This window comes from Hemitrygon akajei, chromosome 26 (assembly GCF_048418815.1).
Source record: "Hemitrygon akajei chromosome 26, sHemAka1.3, whole genome shotgun sequence".
Classification (NCBI taxonomy): Eukaryota; Metazoa; Chordata; class Chondrichthyes; order Myliobatiformes; family Dasyatidae; genus Hemitrygon; species Hemitrygon akajei.
In genome coordinates, this window is record NC_133149.1 from 47,402,519 (window position 1) to 47,426,675 (window position 24,157).

General features: G+C 40.6%; 1 protein-coding gene across 1 annotated transcript in view; it reads left to right on the forward strand.

Moving 5' to 3' along the window:
- Positions 1-24,157, forward strand: part of LOC140716961 (vacuolar protein sorting-associated protein 26B-like) — an 89,208-nt gene that overhangs the window by 57,914 nt on the left and 7,137 nt on the right. Inside the window, exon 5 of the mRNA XM_073030152.1 lies at positions 21,182-21,324. Within this exon, the coding sequence (XP_072886253.1) occupies positions 21,182-21,324 (143 nt within the window). The remainder of the gene's footprint in view (positions 1-21,181; positions 21,325-24,157) is intronic.

Genomic DNA, 24,157 nt, shown 5'->3' on the forward strand with positions numbered 1-24,157 from the left:
TGAGATGGAAGAGACTGTACATACAACAACTGTTGCCTGGGTGCTTCACCAATCACGGCTTTATGAGAGCAACATACACAAAATGCTGGTGGAACGCAGCAGGCCAGGCAGCATCTATAGGAAGAAGTACAGTCGACATTTTGGGCCGAGGCCCTTCATCAGGACTAACTGAAAGAAAAGATAGTAAGAGATTTGAAAGTGGCAGGGAGAGGGGGAAATCCAAAATGATAGGAGAAGACAGGAGGAGGAGGGATAAAGCTAAGCTGGAAAGTTGATTGGCAAAAGGGATACACAGCTGGAGAAGGGAAAGGATCATGGGACGGGAGGCCTAGGGAGAAAGAAAGGGGGAGGGGAGCACCAGAGGGAGGTGGAGAACAGGCAAAGTGATGGGCAGAGAGAAAGAGAAAAAAAAGGGGGATAAATAAATAAATAAGGGATGGGGTAAGAAGGGGAGGAGGGGCATTAACGGAAGTTAGAGAAATCAATGTTCATGCCATCAGGTTGGAGGCTACGCAGGCGGAATATCAGGTGTTGTTCCTCCAACCTGAGTGTGGCTTCATCTTGACGGTAGAAGAGGCCATGGATAGACATATGGGAATGGGACGTGGAATTAAAATGTGTGGCCACTGGGAGATGCTGCTTTCTCTGACGGACAGAGCATAGGTGTTCAGCAAAACGGTCTCCCAATCTGCGTCGGGTCTCATCAATATATAGAAGGGAGCACCAGATGCAGTATATCACACCAGCCGACTCACAGGTGAAGTATCACCTCACCTGGAAGGACTGTCTGGGGCACTGAATGGTGGTGAGGGGGGAAGTGTAAGGGCAGGTGTAGCACTTGTTCTGCTTACAAAGGATAAGTGCCAGGAGGGAGATCGATGGGAAGGGTTGGGGACGAATAGACAAGGGAGTCACGTAGGGAGCGATCCCTGCGGAAAGCAGAAAGGGGGGAGGGAAAATTGTGCTTTGTAGTGGGATCCTGTTGGAGGTGGTGGAAGTTACGGAGAATTGTATGTTGGACCCGGAGGCTGGTGGGGTGGTAAGTGAGGACAAGGGGAACCCTATCCCTAGTGGGGTGGCGGGAGGATGGAGTGAGAGCAGACGTGCGTGAAATGGGAGAGATGCGTTTGAGAGCAGAGTTAATGGTGGAGGAAGAAAAGCCCCTTTCTTTAAAAAAGGAAGACATCTCCTTTGTCCTTGAATGAAAAGCCTCATCCTGAGAACAGATGCGGCGGAGACAGGAATTGTGAGAAGGGGATGGCATTTTTTGCAAGAGACAGGGTGGGAAGAGGAATAATCTAGGTAGCTGTGAGGAGAGTGAGAGAGTGGCAAAGAGAAAGCCACTGTTGAAAAAATACTCACATGAAATTTGGTTAGAGTTTGCCAGAAAGTCTGAAGTCAGCTGGAAGTAGGTTCTATGGTCTGATGAAACCAAAATAGAGTTTTTTGGCCATCAGACTAAACGCTATGTTTGGCATAAGCCAAACACCGCACATTATCAAACACACACCATCCCTACTGTGAAGCATGGTGGTCCATGCATCATGCTGTGGGGATGCTTCACTGTAGCAGGCCTTGAAAGGCTTGTGAAGGTAGAAGGTAAAATGAATGCAGCAAAATACAGGTGTATCCTGGAGGGAAAGCCTGATGCAGTCTACAAGAGAACTGCGACTTGGGAAAAGATTTCTCTTCCAGCAAGAAAATGACCCCAAGCATAAAGCCAAAGCTACACAGGAATGGCTTAAAAGCAACAAAGTTAATGTCCTGGAGTGACCAAGTCAGAATCTAGACCTCAATCCAATTGCTAATTTGTGGCTGGACTTGAAAAGGGCTGTTCACTCATGATCCTCGTGCAGTCTGACGGAGCTTGAGCAGTTCTTTAAAGAAGAATGGGGAAAAATTACTGTTGCCAGATGTGCAAAGCTGACAGAGACCTATCGACATACACTCAAGGCAGTAATTGCTGCCAAAGGTGCTTTCTACTAAATACTGACTTGAAGGGGGTGAGCAATGTCAAAAAAGCCAAATGAAATCCTCTGTGATTGAATGTTGTAAAACAATAAAACATGAAAACTTCCAAGGGATGTGAATACTTTTTATAGGGACTGTATATTCTAGTCCTCTTGAAATGCATGCTAACGTTACATTTGCCTTCCTCACCACTGACTCAACCTGTAAATTAACCTTTAGGGAATCCTGCACAAGGCTTCACAAATCCCTTTGTACCTCATAGAAACATAGAAAACCTACAGCACAGTACAGGCCCTTCGACCTATGAAGTTGTGCTGAACATGTCCCTACCTTAGAAATTACTAGGCTTACCCACAGCCCTCTATTTTTCTAAGCTCCATGTACCTATCCAAAAGTCTCTTAAAAGACCCTATTGTATCCGCCTCTACCACCATCACCGGCAGCCAATTCCACCCACTCACCACTCTCTGCGTTTTAAAAAAAAAACACAAAACCAACAAAAACTTACCCCTGAAATCTCCTCTGTACCTCCTAACCCTAACCCAAACCCCAGCACTTAAACCTGTGTCCTTTTGTGCCAAACATTTCAGCCCTGGGAAAAAGCCTCTGACTATCCACACGATCAATGCCTCTCATCATCTTATACACCTCTATCAGGTCACCTCTCATCCTCTTCTCACAAGGCATGCTCACAAATCCAAGCAACATCCTTGTAAATCTCCTCTGCATCCTTTCTATGGCTTCCACATCCTTCCTGTAGTTAGGCAACCAGAACTGAGCACAGTACTCCAAGTGGGATCTGACCAGGGACCAATATAGCTGCAACATTACCTCTTGGCTCCTAAACTCAGTCCCACAATTGAAGGCCAATGCACCGTATGCTTTCAGTCAACCTGCACAGCTGTTTTGAGTATCCTATGGACTCGGACCCCAAGATCCCTCTGATAGTCCACACTACCAAGAGTCTTACCATTAATATTATATTCTGCCAACATATTTGACCTACCAAAATGAACCACTTCACACTTATCTGAGTTGAACCTCAACTGCCATTTCTCAGCCCAGTTTTGCATCCTATCAATGTCCCGCTGTAATCTCTGACAGCCCTCCATGCTATCCACAACACCTCCAACCTTTGTGTCATCAGCACACTTACTAACCCATCCCTCCACTTCCTCATCCAGATCATTTATAAAAATCACAAAGAGTAGGGGTCCCAGAACAGATCCCTGAGGCACACCACTGGCCACCAGCCTCCATGCAGAATATGACCCGTCTAGAACCACTCTTTGCGTTATGTGGGCAAGCCAGTTCTGGATCCACAAAGCAAGGTCCCCTTGGATCCCATGCCTCCTTACTTTCTCAATAAGCCTTGCATGGGGTACCTTATCAAATGCCTTGCTGAAATCCATATACACTACATCTACTGCTCTTCCTTCATCAATGTGTTTAGTCACAGCCCCAAAAAATTCAATCAGCCTCGTAAGGCACGATCTGCCCTTGACAAAGCCATGCTGACTATTCCTAATCATATTATACCTCTCCAAATGTTCATAAATCCTGCCTCTCAGGATCTTCTTCATCAACAAGACTCACTGGTCTATAGTTTCCTGGGCTATCTCTGCTCCCTTTCTTGAATAAAGGAACAACATCCGCAACCCCCCAATCCTCCGGAACCTCTCCCGTCCCCATTGATGATTCAAAGATCATCGCCAGAGGCTCAGCAATCTCCTCCCTCGCCTCCCAAAGTAGCTTGGGGTACATCTCATCCAGTCAATAGACAATAGGTGTAGGAATAGGCCATTCGAGCCAGCTCTGCCATTCAATGTGATCATAGCTGATCATCCACAATCAGTACCCCGTTCCTGCCTTCTCCCCATATCCCTTGACTCCGCTATCTTTAAGAGCTCTATCTAACTCTTTCTTGAAAGCATCCAGAGAATTGGCCTCCTCTACCTTCTGAGGCAGAGCATTCCATAGATCCACAACTCTCTGGGTGGAAAAAGTTTTTCCTCAACTCTGTTCTAAATGGCCTACCCCTTATTCTTAAACTGTGGCCTCTGGTTCTGGACTCCCCCAACATCAGGAACATTTTTCCCGCCTCTAGCGTGTCCAATCCCTTAATAATCTTATATGTTTCAATCAGATCCCCTCTTATCCTGGCAACTTATCCAACTTGATGTTTTCCAAAAGCTCCAGCACATCCTTTTTCTTAATATCTCCATGCTCAAGCTTTTCAGTCTGCTGCAAGTCATCACTACAATCACCAAGATCCTTTTCCACAGTGAATACTGAAGTAAAGTATTCATTAAGTACCTTTTCTAATTCCTCCGGTTCCATACACACTTTCTCACTGTCACACTTGATAGGTCCTATTCTTTCACGTCTTATCCTCTTGCTCTTCACATACTTGTAGAATGCCTTGGGGTTTTCCTTAATCCTGCCCGCCAAGGCCTTCTCATGGCCCCTCCTGGCTCTCCTAATTTCCTTTTTAAGCTCCTTCCTGTTAGCCTTATAATCTTCTAGATCTCTAATATTACCTAGCTCTCTGAACCTTCTGTATGCTTTTCTTCTTAACTAGATTTATTACAGCCTTTGTACACCACAGTTCCTGTACCCTACCATAAATTCCCTGTCTCATTATAATGTACCTATACAGAACTCCACACAAATATCCGTATAACCATATAACAATTACAGCACGGAAACAGGCCATCTCGGCCCTTCTAGTCCGTGCTGAACGCTTACTCTCACCTAGTCCCACTGACCTACACTCAGCCCATAACCATCCATTCCTTTCCTGTCCATATACCTATCCAATTTTACTTTAAATGACAATACTGAACCTGCCTCTACCACTTCCACTGGAAGCTCATTCTACACAGCTACCTCTCTCTGAGTAAAGAACTTCCCCTCGTGTTAACCCTAAACTTTTGCCCCCTAACTCTCAACTCATGTCCTCTTGTTTGAATCTCCCCTACTCTCAATGGAAAAAAACCTATCCACATCAACTCTATCTATCCCCCTCATAATTTTAAATACCTCTATCAGGCCCCCCACCTTAACCTTCTACGCTCCAAAGAATAAAGACCTAACTTGTTCAACCTTCCTCTGTACTCTCTCTATTTTGTTGACATCTTTCCTATAATTCGGTGACCAGAACTGTACACAATACTCCAAATTTGGCCTTACCAATGCCTTGTACAGTTTTAACATTACATCCCAACTCCTGTACACAATGCTCTGATTTATAAAGGCCTGCATACCAAAAGCTTTCTTCAGCACCCTATCCACATGAGATTCCACCTTCAGGGAACTATGCACCATTATTCCTAGATCACTCTGTTCTACTGCATTCTTCAGTGCCTTACCATTTACCATGTATGTCCTATTTTGATTATTCCTACCAAAATGTAGCACCTCACACTTATCAGCATTAAACTCCATCTGCCATCTTTCAGTCCACTCTGTTAACTGGCCTAAATCTCTCTGCAAGCTTTGAAAACTTACTTTATTATCCACAATGCCACCTATCTTAGTATCATCTGCATACTTACTAATCCAATTTACCACTCCATCATCCAGTCATTAATGTATATGACAAACAACATTGGACCCAGTACAGATCCCTGCAGCACACCACTAGTCACCGGCCTCCAACCTGACAAACAGTTATCCACTACTACTCTCTGGCATCTGCCATCCAGCCACTTCTTAAAAAAAAATTTAAATTGAATTTTCAAATACCGGTAGGTTACAGAAAGAAAAAAAAATCAACCCTTCCCCCCTCCCCCATAACATATCCCTATAGAAAAAAGAGAAGAAAAGAGAAAGAAAGAATGCCTGGATATCGGAAGATCCCCACATGCTCCATGGAGTTCATAATAGCTTTAATATGTATATTTATTTCTTTCCCCAGATAACCAATAATTTTATCTTCGGAGCACCTATATATTTAATCCTATTTTTTGTAAATAAGGGCGCCAAATTTTCAGAAATATTTCATATTTATCTATTAAATTATAAGTAATTTTTTCAAGTGGAATGCAGCTAAAAATTTCATTCTTCCAACGATCTATACTTAAGTATGAATCCGATTTCCAAGTAAGTGCAATAGCCTTTTTGGCTACTGCCAATCAACTGCCAATGCAATTTTTTTGAATTCTTTCTGATATTTATTCAATTTGGATTATGTGGAAGTTGTATTCCAATAATTTGTTCCAGTAAAACTCTTAAATTTGTCCAAAAAGGTTGAATTTTAAAACAAGACCAAGTAGAGTGTAAAAAAAAAAGTACCAATTTCTTGATTACATCGAAAACATTGATCAGATAAATTTGAGTTTAATCTATTTATTTTTGTGGTGTAATATATATTTGATGTAAAAAGTTATATTGTACTAATCTTAGTCGAACATTTATTGTATTTGTCATACTGTCAAGACATAATCTTGACCAACTTGTTTCATCAATTTTAATATTCAAATCAGTTTCCCATTTTTGTCTTGACTTATGAATTCCTTGTTTAATTGCCTGTTTTTGAATCAAATTATACATACCAGAAATAATTTTTTTAATTTTTCCTTTATGAATTAAAGTTTATATTTCATTAGGTTTCGGCAATAACATTGTTTGACCCAGTTTATCTCTTAAATAAGCCCTTAATTGGAAATAACAGAAAAGAGTGATATTTGATATTTTATATTTGTTCTTTAATTGGTCAAATGACATTAATATACCTCCTTCAAAACAGTCTCCTATATATCTAATCCCTTTGTGAAACCAGTTATATAAAAGTTGATTATCCATTGTAAAAGGGATAAGCTTATTTTGAATTAAAGGTCTCTTTGCTAATAAAGATTTCTTTATCTCATCTTCAACATTTATCTTATTCCATAAATCAATCAAATGTTTTAGTATAGGAGATTCTTTCTTTTCCCATATCCATTTAGATTCCCATTTATATATAAAATCTTCTGGTATATTTTCTCCTATTTTATCTAATTCTATTCTAATCCATGCCGGTTTATCTTCATCAAAAAAAAATGCAATAAATCTAAGTTGATTTGCTTTGTAATAATTCTTAAAATTTGGTAATGGTAACCCTCCTAGGTCAAATTTCCATGTCAATTTTTCCAACGATATTCTTGACACCTTACCTTTCCAAACGAATTTCCTCACATATTTATTTAACTCTTGAAAAAACTTCTGTGGTAATTGTATTGGTAGTGTTTGGAATAAATATTGTAATCTAGGGAATATATTCATTTTTTACAGCATTGACTCTACCTATTAATGTTATTGGTAACATCATCCATTTATCAAGATCCTCTTGAATTTTTTTCAATAATGGCAAATAATTTAATTTATATAAATTCTTTATATCATTATCAACTCTTATGCCTAAATACTTTATACCATTTATCGGCCATCTAAATTGAGTTATTAATCGACATTGACTATAATCTCCTTTAGTAAGGGATAGAATTTCACTTTTATCCCAATTTATTTTATACCCTGATATTTTCCCATATTCTTCCAATCTAGAAGATAATTTACGCAACGAATGCAATGGGTTAGTTAGATAAATCAGAACATCATCAGCAAATAAGTTAATGTTATATTCCTCCTGATTAACTCTGAAACCCATAATATGAGTCAGTTCTCATTAATTCAGCTAATGGTTCTATCGCCAACACAAATAAAGCAGGTGATAATGGACAACCTTGTTTAGTTGACCTTGTTAACTGAAATGATGTTGAAATTTGGCCATTTGTCACCACTTTAGCTTTGGGGTTAGTTTTAAGGTTTTAATCCATTTTATAAAAGATACTCCTAATCCATATTTTTCCAATACCTTAAATAAAAAATCCCATTCCAATCTAACAAATGCTTTTTCTGCATCCAAAGCAACTGCCACACTCATTTCTTCCCTCTTTTGTGCCAAATGAATTATGCTAAGTAACCGAGTTACATTATCTGCCGATTGTCTATTTTTAATAAATCCTGTTTAGTCCATGTGTATTAATTTTGGTAAGTATTTAGATAATCTATTAGATAAAATCTTTGCTATTATTTTATAGTCCGTGTTCAACAAAGAAATAGGTCTATATGATGTTGGCTTTAAAAGATCTCTTGTCTTTTTTTGGCAATACTATTAAAATAGCTGTCGAAAAAGATTCCGGAAGTATATGCGTTCTTTCCGCTTGGTGTATTAGCTCCATAAAAGGAGGAATTAATAAATCTTTAAACTTTTTGTAAAATTCAGGCGGAAAACCATCTTCTGGAGATTTATTACTCTGAAGTGATCCTAGAGCTTCTTCGACTTTTTTTAATGCAAAAGACACATCTAATCCCTTCTGTTCTTCTGAATTCAATTTTGGGAGAGTTATTTGTGATTTTTAAAAAAAAAACCTTTCTATCTCAACAATATCATTTTGTGATTCTGATTGATACAGTTCAGAATAAAAAAAATTTTAAGTTTCATTGATTTCTAAAGGTTTATAAGTAATTTTATTTACACTTGTTCTAATTGCATTTATCGTTTTGGAAGCCTGGCCTGTTTTTAACTGCCAAGCAAGAATCTTGTGTGATCTTTCACCTAGTTCATAATATCTCTGTTTAGTTCTCATAATTGCTTTTTCTTTTCGGTATGTCTGAAGTGTATTATATTGTAGCTTCTTATTAACAAGTTGTCTTTGTTTTTCTTCTGTCATATATCTTTGAGTTTCTTTTTCTAATTTTGTAATCTCTTTTTCCAATTTACCGTAGATTCCGGATTATAAGCCGCTACTTTTTTCCCACATTTTGAACAGCTTTGAACTCTGCGGCCTTTAATCCAGAGCGGCTAATACATGGTTTTTTTTTCATGCCGCCTCGTAAACATTTTGCCTCGTAACAGTAGACCAATAAAATTGATGAGTAGTTCACAGAGGTCCAATGAAATTGTACGATAAATCAAGCGCACTTTCACAATTAAATTATTGTAAATCAGTCATTTGTACTCACCCTCATCAACATGGAAAACACTCGAAGAAAAGCATTGTGCTGCCTTTATGGCAGTTACTTAGTTTATAATATTTTCGCTTAGTAATTCATTTGTTAGTTAAAGTTAGAAGTGTTTTAACTATATTTGTTTTCTGTACTACATCCCGGGATGCTATGACGTCACACCCGGTTTCGCCGCGTCTTGTGGGATACCGGTTTGCGATAAACGGGAAGGTGGGGGCATTACGCGAGCTCATCAGACCCGATCGCGTTACGCGAGCTCATCAGACCCGAGCGAAAACGCTGCTTTTAAGTTAAAGGCGATCAATAACTTTTCCTGGTAGGCTGCAGTATATATATTTTTACCAGTCGCTAGGAGATATTGGAATGTTGTTCGTGCTGTTCAGTAAAAAAGTATATGCAACGTAATTTGTGTTACCGATACGTATGTATATTTAAAAGTAGCCGTATTACAGGCACGGTTCGAAAAAAAGCATTTGCAATATATATTTGTTTGTTACCATATGGATTTAATTAAAAGTTAAAAAATCCTCACGTGTAATATCTTTCTGTGTAAATATCTCATATTACAACGTGGGACACCTGCGGCCGAAAATCCGGTGCGGCCTAAAATCCGGTGCGGCCTGTACAAGTAAAAAATTGATTTTATTTCTAAAATTAGAGCCAGCGGCTTTTAATCAGGTGCACTCTGTAGTCCGGAATCTACGGTATCTATTTCTACCATATATTCCTCCTTAATTTTAGAAGGATAACTTATTATCTGGCCTCTCAAATATGCCTTCATCGCTTCCCATAATATAAATTTATCATCAACTGAATGTGAGTTTGTATCTAAAAAAAAAATGTTTTTTCATAAAATCACCAAAATCTTGACGTTTTAATAATATTGAATTAAATCTCCATCTGTAAATCGATTCCTCCTTATCCATCATTATCATTGTCATTATCAAAGGGGAATGATCTGACAATATTCTTGCTTTATATTCCATATTTTTCACTCTGTCTTGAATATTCGCTGATAGTAGGAAAAAATCTATCCTTGAATAAGTTTTATGTCTATTTGAATAAAATGAATAATCTCTTTCTCTTGGGTTAATTCTTCTCCATATATCAATCAAGTTTAAATCTTTCATCAATGATAAAGTTAATTTTGCTACTTTTGGTTTTGTAACAACCTTTGTTGACCTATCTAAAACTGGGTCTAGACAAAAGTTAAAGTCTCCACCTATTAATATTTTATCGTGTGCGTCAGCCAAATTCAAAAAAGCCTCTTGTATAAATTTTACATTGTTTTCATTTGGTGCATAAATATTCATAAGAGTCCATAGTTCTGAAAAGATTTGACAATGTATAATTACATATCTTCCTGCAGAATCAATGAATACATTTTGTATTTTAATTGGTAAAGTTTTGTTGACCAAAATTGTAACTCCCCTCGCTTTTGAATTAAATGAAGCTGCTATAACATTTCCGACCCAATCCCTCTTTAATTTCTGATGTTCTATCTCTGTTAAATGTGTTTCTTGTATAAAAGCTATATCTATTTTCATTTTCTTAATGTATGTTAAAATTCTTTTTCTTTTCACTGGTCCATTAAGTCCATTAACATTAAAACTTTAAAAATTCAGTAAATTAGTCATTATTTTTAACGGGGTTACTCCAGTCTATAATAATACATAATATTTCAACTCTCATAGTACCTTGGGGAATTATTTTAAAATTCTCCATGTTGCTATGTGTCTCCCCTCCGATCATCCAGGCAAAGAAAGAAAGATGAAAGAAAAACAGATAATAAAGGGGAAAAAGACAAACCCCCCCCCCCCCTTTGCTAATGTTGTGAATGAAAAACAACACAACATTACCCCCCTCCATTGTGCGGGTCATGGCAAACGCCATGATTACACACGTGAATCCCGTAGCGATTGATCCGAAGTTCCCCCAGCTCCCCCGTAACATGAAAAAAGTATATATAAGAGAAGAAAAAATAATATCACTACTCTCGATTAATATTTCTCAAATTTTTACCTTTCTCCCCCTGTATCATATAATTAAAAGTATATTTAAATATTCTTCGGTCCTTAATGTCCATCAACTCACTTCAGTGTCCCCATCTTCATCTTTAATCTGTTTCACTTTTAAATCTTTACTGTGTCTAGCGAATATTTGGGAGTTCTTGTGCAAACTCCTCTGCATCCTGATGATCAGTAAAAAAAATCATCTTTTTCCGTCATCTAAAAAAATTATCAGTGTTGCCGGGTGGCGCAATATAAATTTATAACCCTTTTCCCATAAAACTTTCTTTCTCTTCAAAAGGTCATAACTTGTATCAGGATAGAAAAGACCTGCTTTCCCTTCTATCGTCAATGGCTCATTTCTCTTTCTGGCACATTGGGCAGCTGCCTTCAGGATCTTTTCTTTATCTTGATATCTTAAGCATTTTATCAAGATTGGTTGTGGGTTTTGATCAGGTTGAGGTTTTGATCTTAAGGCTCTGTGGACCCTTTCGATTTCAATCAACTGGGTTCCCTCTTCCATTTCCAAATTTTCCGGGATCCATTTTTGAAAAAATTTTTTTGGATCCTCTCCCTCTATCCCTTCTTTAAGACCAACAATTTTAATATTATTTCGTCTACTAAAATTTTCAAGCACGTCTATTTTTTCCAACAGTCGTTTTCTTTCTGATGTCCAGGCAAGAATATTATCTTCCATTTTATTCACTCTATCAATAGTGTCTCCAGTTATTTCTTCCAGCTTTTTAACTTTCTTGTCCGTTTTCTCCTGTTTTTTCACCATTTTATCAAACATAGTCTTCATATTTTTAATATCTTTTATTATTTTTAATGCTTTTAATTCTTTTAATTCATGCATTATTTGTGCCAAAGCTTCTCTTATGTCTCCAGAATATCTTCCACCTCCAACCTTTTCCTGTTGTTCTTCTTTTACCTCCTCATCTTCATCTGTATGTTCCAGAGAATCCGAATCCACCTCGGGTTCATTTTCACTTCCACTTCCAATCGTAGCTGGCATTTGTAGTTCAAATTGCTCATGTTTTTGCATGCCCTTTCCTGCGCGCATGCGCAGTTCCTGTTGTTCCTTCTTGGAGACTGTTGATGTTGCGGTCGATTCTTGTTCTATATCACCGGAGGTAAGATGCACTTGAGTCCGAGACTTCTTCATGGTGGCTGGCCCAGCTTGTATTGTCTGCAAAGTAGAAGTTTTCTTCTTTGTCTGTTTAGGAGGCATATCTAAGGAAAATCCTGAGTAGTTTAGACGTAGTTTTTAGAAAATATTTACTAACTTTTCTTCACTTAAACATTAATTTATTAGTTTTTTTTACGGGAGAGCTGGATTTCCATGTCTCGATCCTACGTCATCACGTGACGTCCCCCATCCAGCCACTGTTGAATCCATTTTACTACTTCAATATTAATACCTAACGATTGAACCTACCTAACTAAACTTCTGTGCGGAACCTTGTCAAAGTCCATATAGACAACATCCACTGCTTTACCCTTGTCAATTTTCCTAGTAACCTCTTCAAAAAATTCAATAAGATTCGTCAAACGTGACCTTCCACGCACAAATCCATGTGACTGTATTATCCCCCGAACATTTGCCACAGCACTTCTGTACTTTTCCCTGAGAACATCTGTTCCCAATTTAAGCTTCCAATTTCCTGCTTGATAGCCTCATAATTCCCCTTACTCCAATTAAACGCTTTTCTAACTTGTCTCTTCCTATCTCTCTCCAATACTATTGTAAAGAAGGTAGAATTATGATCACTATCTCCAAAATGCTCTTCCATTGAGAGATCTGATACCTGACCAGGTTAATTTCCCAATACCTAATCAAGTACAGTCTCTCCTCTTGTAGGCTTATCTACATATTGTGTCAAGAAACCTTCCTGAACACACCTAACAAACTCTACCCCATTTAAACCCCTTACCCCTTACTCTAGGGAGATGCCAATCGATATTTGGGAAATTAAAATCTCCCACCCCATGACAACTCTGTTATTATTATACCTTTCCAGGATCTGTTTCCCTATCTGCTTCTCGATATCCCTGTTACTATTGGGTGGCCTATATAAAAAAAAACACCCAGTAAAGTTATTGGCCCCTTCCTGTTCCTAACTTCCACCCACAGAGACTCCGTAGACAATCCCTCCATGGTGTCCACCTTTACTGCAGCCATGACACTATCTCTGATCAACAGTGCCATGCCCCTACCTCTTTTGCCTCCCTCCCTGTCCTTTCTGAAACATCTAAAACCCGGCACTTGAAGTAACCATTACTGTCCCTGAGCCATCAAGTCTCTGTAATTGCCACCACATCATATCCACACTCTAAGCTAATCCGCTTTGTTCACAATACCCCTTACGTTAAAATAGACACATCTCAAACCGTCCGTCTGAGCGCGTCCCTTCTCTATCATCTACCTGTCCTCCCTCACACATTGTCTCCTAGCTTTCTCTATTTGTGAGCCAACCACCTCTTCCCCAGTCTCTTCAGTTTGGTTCCCACCCCCCAACAAATCTAGTTTAAACTATCCCCAGTAGCCTTAGCAAATCTCCCCGCCAGGATATTGGTCCCCCTTGGATTCAAGTGGAATCCGTCCTTTTTGTATAGGTCACACCTGCCCCAAAAGAGGTCCCAATGATCCAGAAATCTGAATCCCTGCCCCCTGTTCCAATCCCTCAGCCACGCATTTATCCTCCACCTCAATCTGTTCCTATACTCACTGTCGCGTGGCACAGGCAGTAATCCTGAGATTACTACCTTTTGTGGTCCTGTTTCTCAACTTCCTTCCTAACTCCCTGTAGTCTTTTTTCAGGACCTCTTCCCTTTTCCTACCTATGTTGTTGGTACCAATATGTACCATGACCTCTGACCGTTCTCCCTCCCACTGCAGGATATATTGGACGCGATCTGAAATATCTCGGACCGTGACACCTGGGAGGCAAACTGCCATCCGAGTTTCTTTCCTGTGCCAACAAATCGCCTGTCTGACCCCCTAACTATAGAGTCCCCTACCACTGCTGCCTTCCTCTTCCTTTCCCTACCCTTCTGAGCCACAGGGACAGACTCTGTGCCAGATGCACAGCCACTGTTGCTTACCCCAGGTAGGCTGTCCTCCCCAACAGTACTCAAACAGGAGTACTTATTGTCAAGGTGTACAGTCACAGGGGTACTCTCTAGTACCTGACTCTTCCCCTTCCCCCTCTTGACTGTGACCCACTTGTCTGTCTCCCGTGGCCCCAATGTGTCCACCTGCCTATAACTCCTCTCTATCACCTCCTCGCTCTCCCTGACCAGGCGAAGGTCATCGAGCTGCATCTCCAGTTCCCTAATGTGGTAGATATGGCCGTCCGGGAGGCTGGGAGACTCCAGGACCTCCCACATCTGACTCCGAGCACAGAACACCGGCCTCACGCACATACTACTTCCTTTCCACAATTAACACAGGTAAACCTACCTCGCTTCATCCCATTACCGCCTAAGCCCGTTGAGCCAAAGCCCTATCACTCTGCTGCCTCTCACACTGCTGCCCGCTGAATATGGCGGTCTTTTTAAACCTTTTGTTCTCTACTGGCTGACGTCACACGCCTGCACAGTCTTGCCTCTCTTTTACCCTGAGTAGTAAAACTGCCTTCGCTACGGAAATTGTTAGCCGTTCACTCACAGCTTTGCTCCAAATCAAAAACTGTTTAAGATTCCTTGCCTTTTTAAACCTTTCGCGCTCTACTGGCTGACATCATGCGCCTGCACAGTCTTGCCTCTCTTTTACCCCAAGTAGTAAAACTGCCTTCGCTTTGGAAATCCTTAGCCGTTCACTTGCAGCCTTCTTGCTTCGAATCGATTTTTGAATTTTCTCCCCGCTTAGAAAATAGTCTTCTGCTTTTATTCTTTCTACCAAAGTGCATGGCATACACCTCCTGACACTGTATTCCATCTGCCATTTCTTTTCCCATGCTCCTAATGTTTCTAAGACATTCTGAAGACTTGTCGTTTACTCAAAACTACCTGTCCCTCCACCTATTATCTTGGCCAAAAAGCCCGCCAGTTTCATCATCCAAATCATTGACAGGCAACATTAAAAAGAAGTGGTCCTAACGCAGATCCCTCTGGAATGCCACTAGTCACCAGCAGCCAACCAGAAAAGGCTGCCTTTATTCCTACTCTTTGACTCAGCCAATGCTCTATCTATGTTTGTGTCTTTCCTGTATTACCCTGGAAACTTGTTTATCAACCTTGTGTGCCACCTTGTCAAAGGCCTTTTGAAAATCCAGGAACACAACATCCACCAATTCTCCTTTGTCTATCCTGCTTGTTATTTCTTCAAAGAATTCCAACAGTTTTGTCAGGAAAAATTTTCCTTTAAGGAAGCTATGTTGACTAGGGCCTATTTTATCATGTGCTTCCAAGTACCCCAAAGCCACCACCTAAACAATCAACACCAATATCTTCCCAACCACTGAGGTCAGGTGAACTGACTTATAATATTTCTTCAGCTTCTCTCCCTCAAATAGTGAAGTGACATTTGCAATTTTCCAGTCCACTGGAACCATGCCAGAATCATTTGATTCTTCAAAGATCATTATTAATGCCTCCACAATCTCTTCAGCCTCCTCTTTCAGAACTTTGGGGTATAGTTCATTAGGTCCAGGTGACTTGTCTCCCTTCAGACCTTTGGTTCCAAAGCACCATCTTCCTAGTAATGGCAACTTCACTCACTGATGCCTCCTGACAGTGTCTTTCACAGTGAAGACTGATGCAAAATACTTATTCATTTCATCCACCAATTCCTAGTCCCTTGTTACTACCTCTCCAGCGTCATTTTCCAGTGGTCCAATATGTACTCTTGCTTCTCTTTTATTCTCCATGTATCTGAAAAATCTTTTGGTATCAATTTTGATATTATTGGCAAGCCTACCTTCATATTTCATCTTTTCCAACTTGTGTTTTTTTTGTTGCCTTCTGTTGGTTTTTAAGAATTTACCAATTCTCTCACTTCCCACTAATTTTTGCTGTATTATATGACCTCTATTTTGCTTTTATGTTGATTTTTTTTCACTTGTCAGCATGGTTGTGTCATCCTGTCTCTAGAAAACTTCCTCCTCTTTGGGGTGTTTTTATCCTGCACCACCTTAATTGCTCCCAGAAACTCCAGCCATCAGCCATGCTTGTGTCCCCTTGTATCCCCTTCCAATTAACTTTGGCCAGCTCCCCTCGCCTTCTGTAATTCCCTTTACTCCATTGTAATACTAGTACACCTGACTTAGCTTCTCCCCCTCAAATTGCAGGGTGAATTCAGAATCAAGTTTATTATCACTGGTATGTGACATGAAATTTGTTAACTTAGCAACAGTTCATTGCAATACATGATATAGAAGATAAAATATAATAATAAATAAACAAGTCTTATCAAGTATACTTCATACAGTATACCTATATTGAATAGATTGAAAATCATGCAAAAAACAGAAATACTGTACAGGTTCCCCTTGCAATCTGAAGGTAGAGCGTTCCTATGAAACAGTTTGTAAACCGAAATGTCATAAAGCGAAGAGGCAATTACCATTAATTTATATGGGAAAAACTTTTGAGTGTTCTCAGACCCAAAATATAACCTACCAAATCATACCAAATAACACATAAAACCTAAAATAACACTAACATATAGTAAAAGCAGGAATAATATGATAAAATATACACCCTATATAAAGTAGAAATATTGTAGGTACGGTGTAGTTTCACTTATCAAAATCGGGAAGACAGTGAGCCAAAATCGATGTGGAGAAAAAAATCAGCACATACACGCCTACGCACGTACACACATGCGCAAACAACTGCCCGCACAAGGCTTCACGGTCATTGTAGTCTTTCTTGGGGTAAACACACGTATAAGAGGACGTCTTTTTTTCGTAAAAGCGAAAATCCTCTTTGGTTAGCGAAAACAGGTACTAATGTAGGTCTTTCGTAAAGTGAATGTTCGAAAAGTGGGGGACACCTGTATATTAAAAAAAAAAGTGAAATAGTGTCCAAAGCTTCAATGTCCATTTAGGAATCAGATGGCAGAGGGGAAGAAGCTGTTTCTGAATCGCTGAGTGTGTGCCTTTAGGATTCTGTGCCTCCAACCTGATGGTAACAGTGAGAAAAGGGCATGCCCTGGGTGCTGGAGGTCCTTAATAATGGACGCTGCCTTTCTGAGATGCCACTCCTTGAAGATGTCCTGGGTACTTTGAAAGCTAGTACCCAAGATGGAGCTGACTAAATTTACAACCCACTGCAGCTTCTTTTGGTCCTGTGCTGTAGCACCCCCCCCCCCCCCAAATACCAGATTGTGGGAATGATGGTATTAAATGCTGAGCTATTGTCGATGAATAACATCTGACATAATGTTTGTGTTGTCCAGGTGGTCTAAAACCATGTGGAGAGCCATTGAGATTGCATCTACCATTGACCTATTGTGGTGATAGACTAATTGCAGAGGGCCCAGGCCCTTGCTGAGGCAGAAGTTCAGTCTGGTCGTGACCAACCTCTCAGCATTTCATCACTGTAGATGTGAGTGCTACTAAACGATAGTCATTAAGGCAGCTCACGTTATTCTTCTTAGGCACTAGTATAATTGTTGCCTTTTTGAAGCAAGTGGAAACTTTTGCCCATAGCAGTGAGAGGTTGAAAATGTCCTTGAATACTCCCGCCAGTTGGTTGTCACAGGTTTTCAGAGCCTTACCAGGTACTCTGTCGGGACCTTCTGCCTATTATGACCTATCCTACCATGAGCACTGGCCCCTAAGGGTTCCTAGACTTGAAGCTCCCTAATCATATCGGGTTCATTACACAACACCCAATCTAGATTTGTTGATCACCCATGCTGATTCAACCACAAGCTGCTCTAAAAAGCCATCTCAGATACATTCCACAAAGTCTCTCTTGTGATCCAGCATCAGCTTGATTTTCCCGATCTATCTGCATATTGAAATCCCTCATGACAATGGTAACATTGCCCTTTTAACATGCTTTTCCTATCTCATGCTGTAATTGGTAGCCCACATCCTGGCTACTGCTCAGAGGCCTATACAGTATATAAATCCCATCAGGGTGGTCTTACCCTTTCAGTTTCTTCTCTACCCACAAGGATTCAACATCTTCTGATCATCTGTCACCTCTTTCTGAAGACTTGATTTCATTTGATTTTAACCAGCAGAGCTGCTCCTCTGCCTACCAGCCTGTCCTTTCAGTGAATTGTTTCCTTGGATATTAAGCTCCCAACTGCAGTCTTCTTTCAGTCATGACTCTGTGATACCCACAATGTCATGCGTACCAGTCTCTTAACTGTGCTACAAGATTGTTTACCTTATTTCATATACTGTGCATTCAAGTTTTACACCTTCAGCCCTGTATTTGTCAACCTTATCAATTTTACCCCCTTATTACACTACAACTCATTCCACTAACTGCAATTTTGCCCTATCATCTGCCTGTCCTTCCTGACAGTCTCACTGTACACCACCTCAGCCTGTTAACCAATATCCCGATCCTCAGCCCTATTACTGTTTCCCACCCCCGTGCCAAATTAGTTTAAACCCTCCCCAACAGCTCAAGCAAACCTGCCCGCAAAGATAATCTTGATTGGTCGGGGCATGAAGGGATATGTAGGGGTTGGGGGGGGAGAGGCAGGCGATTGAGGCTGAGAGGGAAAATGACGGAGCAGACTCGATGTGCCAAATGGCCTAACTCTGCTCCTATACCTTGCGGTCTTGTATTGGCTCCCCTCAGGTTCAGGTGTAGCCCGTCCCTTTTGTACAGGTCATACCTTCCCCAGAAGAGATCACAATGATGCATAAATCTGAAACACTGCCCCCTAGACTAGTTTCTCAGCCATGCATTCATCTGCCAAATCATCCCATTCTTACCCTCATTGGCGCGTGGCAGAGGCAGTAATCCAGAGATCGTTACCATGGAGGTCCTGTTTTTCAGCTTTCTACCTAGCCCTCTAAATTCTTTCTTTAGGACCTCCCCTCTTTTCCTTCCTATGTTATTGGTACCAATATGTACCAAGATGTCTCACTGCTCACCCCTCCCCTTTTAGAATGTTGTGGACAAGATCAGAGACACTCCCTGATCCTGGCACCTGGGAGGCTACATACCATCTGGGTCTGTCTATCATGTTCTCAGAGTCTTCTATCTGCTGCTCAAATGATAGAATATTGTCACATATTCTGGTCACATATTCAGATGACTGGACTGCCAACACAGATGCCTTGTGCAGGAAGGCACAGAGTCGAATGTACTTCCTAAGAAGGTTGGCGTCATTCAATGTCTGTAGTGAGATGCTGAAGATGTTCTATAGGTCAGTTGTGGAGAGCGCCCTCTTCTTTGTGGTGGCGTGTTGGGGAGGAAGCATTAAGAAGAGGGACGCCTCACGTCTTAATAAGCTGGTAAGGAAGGCGGGCTCTGTCGTGGGCAAAGTACTGGAGAGTTTAACATCGGTAGCTGAGCGAAGGGCGCTGAGTAGGCTACGGTCAATTATGGATAACTCTGAACATCCTCTACATAGCACCATCCAGAGACAGAGAAGCAGTTTCAGTGACAGGTTACTATCGATGCAATGCTCCTCAGACAGGATGAAGAGGTCAATACTCCCCAATGCCATTAGGCTTTACAATTCTACCGCCAGGACTTAAGAACTTTTTAAAAGCTATTATTAAAGCTTTTTGAGACGGTGATTTAGATGCATATCATATTTTTTACTGAGTTAAGTATTGTATGTAATTAGTTTTGCTACAACAAGTGTATGGGACATTGGAAAAAAAGTTGAATTTCCCCATGGGGATGAATAAAGTATCTATCTATCTATCTACATACACTGTGACCGGGTTACCGAACCAGCAGAAATGGAAAACACTTTGGAGTCTGGTATTACCGTAAACTAATAGTGTTTATTAGTAAACTAAGCAATACAGTACTATAAAATGCAAATATACGAAACAGGTTAGCAATGATATATACAGAAGTGTGGAAGTAGGAACAAAAACCAGGCTCTTTCGAAGCTAGGGGTAAATGAATACAGTTTTACGATATGATGCAGAGTTCAGTTCAGTTCAAGGTAGTTGTTTGAGTAACGTTGGAGAGAGAGAGAGAGGTGACGCCGTTGCCGTTGATCTTCCCGTCTTCCTGTTGTGGTCATCGACTATGACAATACCACATACGACCGTTCTTCATTATCACCCAGGCAAGGGAGGACACACAAATAGTTCTCCACTGGTCGCACCTTTTCACACTGTGAGCCACCGATCGATTTCCCCGAATCGATCTTCCAAAACACCACCTTCACGTGGGTGCACAAAGCTCGTTCAGTGTCCCGTGGTGTGTCTGTCTGTGTCTTAGCAGACCTGTTTTTTATCTCCACATGCTGGATACCGGCTGTCCATCAGTTGGCTCCGCCCTGCTGTTCTGCAGGAATCTTAACAAGCAGGCAAAAGTGTCCTTGGAGAAAAGTAACAATCAGCCGAAGAACCATAACATTAAGTCTTGTCTCTCACTCTTTCATTTGCGCTGGATGCCTCCCCCCCCCCCCCCCCTGTCTCGTTAGCAGCACAAACAGTGTCCAAAAGCCAGTCTTATTCTCCCGACATTTTAAAGTGATTGTCCACAGAAAATATGAACCCTAGGGGTACATAACAATCTTCATTTGTCCTCTGGCCGCTTCCTCTCCGAATCTCAGTGCCAGGGACCCAATTTGTCCTAGTACATTTCAAATATTGAAAAGGCCTAGATACAGTGGACATAGAGGACGTTTCCTATAATGGATGAGTCTCAGACCAGAGTGCACAACCTCAGCATACAAGTACATCCCTTTAGAACAGAAATGAGGAATTTCTTTAACCAGGCTGTCGTGAATCTTTGGAGGCCAAGTCATTGAGTAGGTTTAAAGCCAGGTTTTGATAAGTTCTTGATTAGTCAGGGTGTCAAAGATTACGGGGAGAAGGCAGGAGAATGGGGTTGAGAGGGATAATGAGTCAGCTATGATGGAATGCAGAGCAGATTAGATGGGCCAAATGACCTAATGCTGTACCTATGTCTTATGGTCTTTTTAGTACTGAGGATGAGGGCTGAAGTAGCTCCTAGTTGCACCTCTCTGTAAAAAGGCAGTGTTTTAGTCTTGATTGATTCAAGTTTACAGGTTTGTTCTGTTTTAGGTGAATCCATTCCTATTAGGCTTTTTCTGGCTGGATATGAATTGACTCCATCTATGAGGGATATCAACAAGAAGTTCTCTGTACGGTACTACCTCAATCTTGTTCTCATTGATGAGGAAGAAAGGAGATACTTCAAACAGCAGGTAAGTACTAAGAAATAAGAATAAGAAAGTGTGGGTTAATTTCTGTTGTATCTAAGCATAGCCAAGAGAGATTGGCAAGTAGTGCAGAATCAAATGCATAATTTAATGTTTTAGAATAGAAAAATATCAGATTCCTGCTATGCACAAGTGCTTCCAGGAATGACTTGCCTCAAAGAATAGAGGTTTGCTGTGTAGTTTAAGGCTTTTTAAGCCCATTGCAACCAGAAGGGGCTGTCCAGCCATCTTTTCCCAACTGAAAGCTTGAATCCAGTTGTGGGATCTAGTTTTCAAATCTCCTTTTCAAATTTGGATATTTTAAGATCGATTTTAAAGCATCTTTACCATTATAAACCTCTCCAGCTGTAGTTTATTTAATCCTGGTATTGCATCATATCTGCATAACATGCAGTGACTTGAAAAGGTATTCAATTCCCACGCTATTTTCACATTTTACTCTCATTTTCTAAATTTAAAATATTGAAGTAGGATACTTTTGAACTAATCTGCCAAACATTGTGCATCATGTCAAATTAAAAGAAAAATTCCAAAACCTGTCAACAATTTACTAAAATTAAAAACCAAAATTGAGGATGAAAAAGTATTCATCCCTTTTGTAATTACTGTGCTAACTTCTCTCAGGTGCAACATATTACATTACCAACTCAATCAATTTGTTGATGAAAACATTCAATGGATTCATAAGAATACTGCAAATGCCCCCTCTGTAAGGTCCAACAGTGTGGTAGATTTTCAACAGACCAAAACAAAATGAAGATAAAAGAACATTTAAGACGGGTCAGGGAAATGATAATTGAGGAGCACAAATCTGGAAAAGGGTACAAGATCATCTCAAAGGCACTGAACATGTCTTGTAGCTCAGTGCAGTCCATCATGAAAAAGTTGGGGGGGAAATGCCTAGATCAGGCCACCCCTCTAAACTTAGTCACCAGAGGAGAATGGTACTTGTAAGAGAGGCTACTGTGACGCCAACAGTCACTAAGTGAGCTTCAGAAGTCAGTGAGTGCAAGTGGGGATGAAATTCATGGCTCTGCAATCTCGAAAGTCTTTCACTAAAGGTATTTATGGAAGGGTGGCAAGGAAGAAGCCCTGGCTTAAAGAAAATAATCCTTGCCTGTTCAGGTTTTGCAAGTGTCACTTAAATATACTATAAACGTGATCGGATGAGACTAAAGTGAAACTTTTTGGCCTCAACACTGTGATACGTGTGGCATAAATCTAATACAGTTGGCCCTCCTTATCCGCGAGTTCCACGTACGCAAATTCAACCAACCGCGAATTGAGAAAACCAGAAGTGCTCTTCCAGCACTTGTTCGAGCATGTACAGACTTTTTTTCTTGTCATTATTCCCTAAACAATGCAGTATAACAACTATTTTACATAGCATTTACATTGTATTAGGTATTATAAGTAATCTAGAGATGATTTAAAGTATACGGGAGGATGTGCGTAGGTTATCGTGGATCGGGTTGAAAAAAAATCGGAAGTTCTCTTACTAAGTATTGGGTTAGAGTAAGTCAGAATAGGTACATCCGGTATTATTTAGCGTCAGTTAGTCAAACGTTTGTCTTAGTATATATTTTACCTTTCTATGCATATAAAACACTTGAGAATGTATGTTTCAGCACCGGGCTTGGGAACGGAAGTCCCTGAATTCGATCCAGTGACAGATCATTCCCGAGCGCACTCTCTACCTGTGCCTGGTTGATGTGGAGGATCAAAAATCCAAAACCCAATAATTAAACCACTGCATTGCTTAGTAATAATTGTAGCTTTCATCGGGGCAGGGCCTTTCTCACTTTATCCTTTGAAATTGTTCCGATCGTTGACTGACTGTAGCCTAACGCTTTTCCAATGACCGATGACGTTTTGCCTCTTTCCAATCACTTTATTATTTCCACTTTATTATCGATCGTGATTATTTTCGTGAACAGAAACACTGTGGATTCAGAGCTTCACCGCCGGGTCCTAATGTCCACCACACTGAGACAGGTTAAATAAGGTCTGGGGCTCCGCTGGGTCCTAAGGTCCACCATTTTGAGACAGGTTGAATAAGTGACTTGAGCATCCGCGTTTTTTGATATCCGCGAGGGGTCCCAGAACCAATCCCTCGCGGATAAGGAGGGCCAACTGTACTGCGTATCAGCCAGTTGACACTATCCATACTGTAAAATAAGGGTGGAGGTCGCATCGTGCAATGGGAATGCTTTTCAGCACCAGGGTCTGGAAATCTGGCGTTGATTGATAGGAAGATGAATGCTGCTAAATGCAGGGAGATCCTAGGTAAAAACCTGCTAGCCTCTGCCAGAAGGCTTAAACTGGTGAGGAAATTGGTCTTTCAGCAGGACAATAGAAAACCTACAGCACAATGCAGGCCCTTCGACCCACAAAGTTGTGCCAAACATGTCCCTACCGTAGAAATTACTAGGGTTACCCATAGCCCTCTATTTTTCTTTAAGGTCCATGTACCTATCCAAAAATCTCTTAGAAGACCGTATTGTATCCGCCTCCACCACCACTGCCGGCAGCCCATTCCACGCACTCACCGCTCTCTGCGTTTTTAAAAAAAAACACAAACTTGACATCTCCTCTGTACCTACTCCCAAGCACCTTAAACTTGTGCCCTCTTGTGGCAGCCATTTCAGCCCTGGGAAAAAGTCTCTGACTATCCACACGATCAATGCCTCTCATCATCTTATACACCTCTATCAGGTCACCTCTCATCCTCCATTGCTCCAAGGAGAAAAGGCCGAGTTTACTCAACCTGTTTTCATAAGGCATACTCCCCAATCCAGGCAATGTTCTTGTAAATCTC